The 5,997-nt window shown below is 43.5% G+C and overlaps 1 protein-coding gene across 1 annotated transcript; it reads left to right on the forward strand.

The window, feature by feature from the left end:
• Positions 1-742: 742 nt before the first annotated feature.
• LOC311194701 (olfactory receptor 10C1-like) lies at positions 743-1,654 on the forward strand (the record flags this gene model as incomplete). The annotated part of the gene is made up of 1 exon (XM_084267901.1): positions 743-1,654. The coding sequence occupies one exon, from the start codon at positions 743-745 to the stop codon at positions 1,652-1,654; it is 912 nt and encodes a 303-aa protein (XP_084124027.1).
• Between the last annotated feature and the right edge of the window lie 4,343 nt (positions 1,655-5,997).

Consider the following 5,997-nt stretch of genomic DNA (forward strand, 5'->3'; position numbering starts at 1 on the left):
TACCTAAGTTTGGGTACCAAAGATAAAGGATTACCTTTTACTTTCTAAAGGTCTTATCTGTCTTTCCTGCCTTCCTAAAAACTTCATTCACATCCACAGACTTGCTTCACTGAGTAAATGAGGTCCCAACTTAAAGTAGGGGCTGTACCATGCTGTAAAATATGACCCAAAGCTATTGACAACTGTATGAAACTGTTAATTTAAACTAAAATCCTCTGGAGGTGAACTGTTATTCTAACAGAACATGCACATAACACAGACATCAGACAATATCAAATAGGTGGGATGAATAAAAAACAGACTTAAGGGCTGTGGGACAGCTTGGGTGAGATTTGTCCTTACCAAGGCATCTAAGATTTTAGCATCTGAAACACAGACATCCCATGAGTGATTGAGAAGCCTAAGCACAGCTCTATGGATTTAGGCATCATGGCCTATCCAGTATGTCAATGCAAGGCTCACAAATGTGACACAAGATCCACAGGAGCACACCCTGTCTTCTCTGCATGGCAGCTGGTGGCCTGGGTGCACACTGTCAGGTCTTCTCAAAGAGCAGTAGATGTCTTGCTTTAGGACTGGAATTGTTTCCCTGGATTTCATGTAAGCTTCTACTAGCAAGAGAGAGCTATTTGGTTTGGCTTAAGAAATGTACAGTACTGCTCCATTGTTGTCACTGTGTCTTTATTGTTTCAAGATGAAATCCTCTGAGGAAAGGACCACTGGGAATAAAACTTCTGCAATCATGTTTGTTATCCTGGGTTTTTCTCATCGCCCAGATGTGAAAGTCATGTTCTTCATCCTATTTCTATGTATTTACATTGCCACGGTGCTGGGAAACCTACTTATTCTTCTTGTAATTAACATGGACCCTGTCCTCCACACCCCCATGTACTTCTTCCTCAGGAACTTGTCATTTCTGGAGATCTGCTACACCTCTGTCACGCTTCCCAGAGTGATGGTCAATCTTCTCTCAAGTGATGCATCCATCTCTTTTGCAGGCTGTGCTGCACAGATGTATTTCTTTCTGTTCTTTGGGGCAACTGAGTGCTGCCTCTTAGCTGCTATGGCGTATGACCGCTACCAAGCCATATGCAACCCTCTGCATTACATGGAAATCATGAACAAGAAGGCATGCATGCAGCTGGCTGCTTCTTCATGGATATGTGGCAACCTTGTGGCCCTTGGACACACTACATTTATCTTCTCTTTGCCCTTCTGTGGCTCCAATGTGATAAACCATTTCTTCTGTGAGATCCAGCCAGTGCTGACGCTGGTGTGTGTGGACACTTACTGGAATGAGCTACAGATCATTCTGGCTGCTGCCTTTGTCATCCTGATGCCTTTCCTGCTCATTTTGGTGTCATACAGTCTCATCATTTCCTCCATCCTCAAAATCAGGTCTGCCAAAGGAAGGTATAAAGCATTCTCCACTTGCTTCTCACATCTCACTGTAGTGACGTTGTTCTATGGGACAGCTGTGTTCATCTACATACGTCCCAAATCCAGCTATTCCCTGGATGTGGACAAGGTGCTGTCTCTGTTCTATTCTGTGGTGACCCCAATATTGAACCCTGTTATCTACAGCCTTAGGAACAGGGAGGTTAAAGGGGCTTTCTTTAAAATGAGAATGAAGCTATTTCACCCCAACTCCTAGGTCAGTTTCCATCAGCTAAATAACCATCCACAAATGTCTCACCTCAGAAGAAGCATTGACACATTGCCAGAGGAACATAGGAAAGATCAAGACTTTAGGATAGGAAGGCATTCAACTCACCTACATTCAAAAAGGAGTTATTAGGTGTCTAAACAGGAGTATCTGGCGGCATTCAAAGTGCCAGCCTCCAGCTGCCATTATAGAACGTGTATCTCCATTAAGTAACAGTTGCCAGTACCATGTGAAAATCTTGGATACAGTAGGATGTCTCATGGGAATCCAGACACATACCTTTAAGCATAAGAATTACTCCTCAGGTGTCTGTGGCATGATAGATGGAAGGGATGCTATCCAGAGGGACCTTGACAGGCTTGAGAAGTGGATCCATGTGAGTGTCATGAAGTTCAACAAGACCAAGTGCAAGGTCCTGCAGCTAGATCAGGGGAACTCCCAGTATCAATGCAGAACAGGGTATGAACTGATTGAAAGCAGTCCTGCAGAGAAGGAATTGGGTGATGGTGCTAGCTGAAAAATTGGATATGAGTCAGTGATACACGTTTTCCATCCAGAAAGCCAGTTGTACTCTGGGCTACATAAACAGAAATAGGTCAGCAGTTGAAGGGAGGGGATACTCCACTCTTGTGAGACCTCACCTGGAGTGTTTCATCCATTTCTGGGGTCCCCAGTTTAAGATTGACATGGACCTTGTTGAGCAGGTCCAGAGGAGAGCCATGACAATGATATGAGGAGTGGAACACCTCTCCTGTGATGACAGGCTGAGAGAGCTGAGGTTGTTCGGCCTAGAAAAGAAGAGGACTCTGGGGTGACCTTATTGCAGCCTTTCAGTACTTCATGGGAGCTTGTAAGACAGCTGAAGAAAGACTTTTTATCAAGGTCTGTAGTGACAGGGAAAAGGGCAGTGAATTTAAAGTGACAGAAGGCAGATTTAGATTGGGTATAAGGAAGAAATGTGTTATAATGAGGGTGGTGAGATGCTGAAAGAGGTTGCTCCAAGAAGGTTTGGATATCCCCTCCCTGGAAGTGTTCAAAGTTCAGGCTGCATGGGGCTTTAGGCAAACTGATCTAGTGAAAGATGTCCCTGCCCATGGCAGGGAGATGAAACTGCATGATGTTTAAAGGTCCCTTCCAACCCAAACCATTCTGTCATTTTACCATTCCATCAAACAGATTAACCTGACTGTCTCGATTCAGTTGTGGGTATTTAAAGGCATCGACTGCCACCAAAAATCATCTGGGACATTTCAGCCACCCACATGGGCTTTGAGATAAGATGCAAGACATACAGAAGACGTGTTGCCTTCTGCAGTAGTGACTGGGGAGCAGGCAGGATGCTGGGGACCATCTCCAATGGCATAGATACATGCTACTAGGATATGGGTTAGGCTATGGTCAGTGGTCTCTGTGGAGTGACATATGTGACACAATGCATGTCTCTCCTTTACAAGAAAAGGAATCAGTCTCTAGACTTCAGTCTACCCGCAGACAGACATCTAATGTCAGTTGAAGTGCCATAATTTTTGGCATTGAACTCCTGATCATAATTTAGGAGCCCGTGTATATGTCATAGTGTCATCTGTGGGCTCTCACAGGTGTCAGTGTCATCTCTGGCAGGCACACAAGGAAGCATGAGACATCCCTGGACATCTCAAACACGCATGGTCCAGTAAATAAGTCAAGGTCCAAATCTTCTTTGACTATAATGGGAGCTTAGACACCTAACTTACTTGGAAATACCTATATAATTGTGATTGTGAAAAGTATCAAATCCCACCCCTGCATTGTTGGGACTTACATGCAGATGGAATGAACTCCATGCATGTGATAGGGATACTAAACCCACCTTCAGCCCATCCTCTAATGCTGAATGACAACGTTTCATACTATTAGACTCCACCTCACAAAACTCACTTTCTGGGGAGAGTTCCTCTATCAACATGGTTCTTTTCCAAAAATATTAAATGACATAACCACAGAGGGCATTGATCTTCACCAAAATTTGTACTGAGATAGTTACCATGTCTTACGTTTCTATAACATTTTAAAGACTGCTTTAAGGGACAAAGAAATGGAAAGAGGAAATAAAGCATTGTCTTCCTGTTTCATACAGCTAACCATTTTTTATTACAGATATCAACAGAATTGTTTCAGAGTTCATAAAAAATTCTACAAACATGCATCTGAATTGTGGTTTATTTTCATTTTCAATGTTTTTTATGTATAAAAATAATAACGATGATTATTTAAAGTAGTTTTAATTGGCTGAATTCTGGGTTATTTGCAAATAACTTTCTCAAATCACTAGCAGTGAAAAGTGAGAAAAATAAAAACCTAGGAAGTTGGGCTGACTTTTTAAAAAAACGAGTCTGTCTGACTTCCTTTGAATATTGGCTGTTATTTCCACAATTCTTCCTCTTCATGATTTTGCTGTAACTTTTGGAGAAACAGTTCAGATTTTTAAGGTAAAAGATACTTATATATGAGCTTTCATCAGCCTTACTAGAAGTACAAAAATTCTTTAAAACTGCTTCAATCTACAGATTTCAGTCTTTATATATACAACATACATAATGTATAAAAATTAAAACATATTATGTCAGCTTGTAAACTTTCATTAAATGAATTTGTTTTATTTTTTTGAAGGTAGTATATAATTCTTCACAGAATCTAAAGTTTTTTCACGTGCATTTTGTGCCATCAGGATTTGTGTAAAGACACACATGTATGCAGACACACTTCTGTGCATATACATATGAACATGTACGTGCCTCTGCATTTCCTGTATCTCTTGCCTTCAAGCAGATGCCCCTGGCAAATCTCATGATCAGCACATCCCAGAGACAAGTCACAGGCACAGGAAGCTCTCAGAAGGCAAAACAAGGCCTCCCTAGATGGCCAAAAGCATTGTGCTGTCACCTGTATTTATACAGTTTCAGCACACTCTGGGGTTTTGAGGATTCAAATCAAAAATGAAACGTGAAGGTAGGGGCAAGGCAGGTACAGCTTCTGGTATGTACACCAACCTTGAACATATAAAGTCCTTGCAGCACAAAAACAGGCTGCCCCAGTGTGTTGGAAGAGGAGTCGGCAAGGAGGGAAGCCAGCTTGGCTGAATAAAGAGATCTGGGAAGATATTAGGAAAAAGAGGGAAATCTACGAGCTTTGGAAGAAGGGGCAGGTGTCTCAGGTTGACTATAGAGATGTAGTGAGATCAGGTAGGGAGAAAGTCAGAAGGGCTAAAGCTGAACTGGAACTCAGACTGGACACTTCTGTGAAAGATAATAAAAAAGCTTTCTATAGATACATCAACAGTAAAAGGAGGGTCAAGGAGAATCTCCAACCCCTGTTGGATGCAGGGGGAACATTAGTGACAAGAGATGAGGACCAGGTGAGGTACTTAATTCCTTCTTTGCCTCGGTCTTTAACACTTTATTAATACTTTAATAATAAAGTAGGATGTTCCCTGGGTATTAAGCCTCATGAGCTGGCTGACAGGGAGGGGAAGCAGAACAAAGCTCCCATGATCAGTGTGGAAATTATTAGTCACCTACTTGGCCATTTAGATACACACAAGTCAACGGGGCTGGATGGGATCCACCTGAGGGTGCTGAGAGAGCTGGCAGATGTGCTAGCCAAAACTCTTTCCATCATCTATCAGCAATCCTGGCAGACTGGGGAAGTTCCACTCCACTGGAGGCTGACAGATGTGACACCCATATATAAGAACGGCCAGAAGGAGGATCTGGGGAACTCCAGGCCTGTCAGTCTGACCTCAGTCCCAGGGAAGATCATGGAGAGGGTCATCTTGGGAGCCATCATGCAGCACATGCGTGATGGCCAGGGGATCAGGCCCAGTCAATGTGGGTTTACAAAAGGTAGATCCTGTCAAACTAACCTGATCACCTTCTATGACAAGGTGACTCACTTAATGGACAAGGGGAAGCCTGTGGTCTACCTGGGCCTTTGACACAGTTTCTCACAGCATTCTGACTGAGAAACTGGCTGCCACTGGCCTGGACAGGTGGACCCTCAGCTGGGTTAAAAACTGGCAGGATGGACAGGTCCAAAGGGTGGTGGTGAATGGAACCAAATCCAGCTGGAGGCCGGTCACGAGTGGCGTCCCCCAAGGCTCAGTCCTGGGTCCAGTTTTGTCCCACATCTTTGTCAATGACCTGGATGAAGGGATTGAATGTTCCCTCAATAAATTTGCAGAGGACACTGAGCTAGGAGGAAGTGTCAATCTGCCTGAGGGTAGGGAGGCTCTTCAAAGAGAGCTGAACAGGCCGGATCCATGGGCTGAGACCAACGGGATGAAGTTTAACAGT

This window comes from Gallinula chloropus (genome assembly GCF_964237585.1).
Source record: "Gallinula chloropus genome assembly, chromosome: 9".
Taxonomy (NCBI): domain Eukaryota; kingdom Metazoa; phylum Chordata; class Aves; order Gruiformes; family Rallidae; genus Gallinula; species Gallinula chloropus.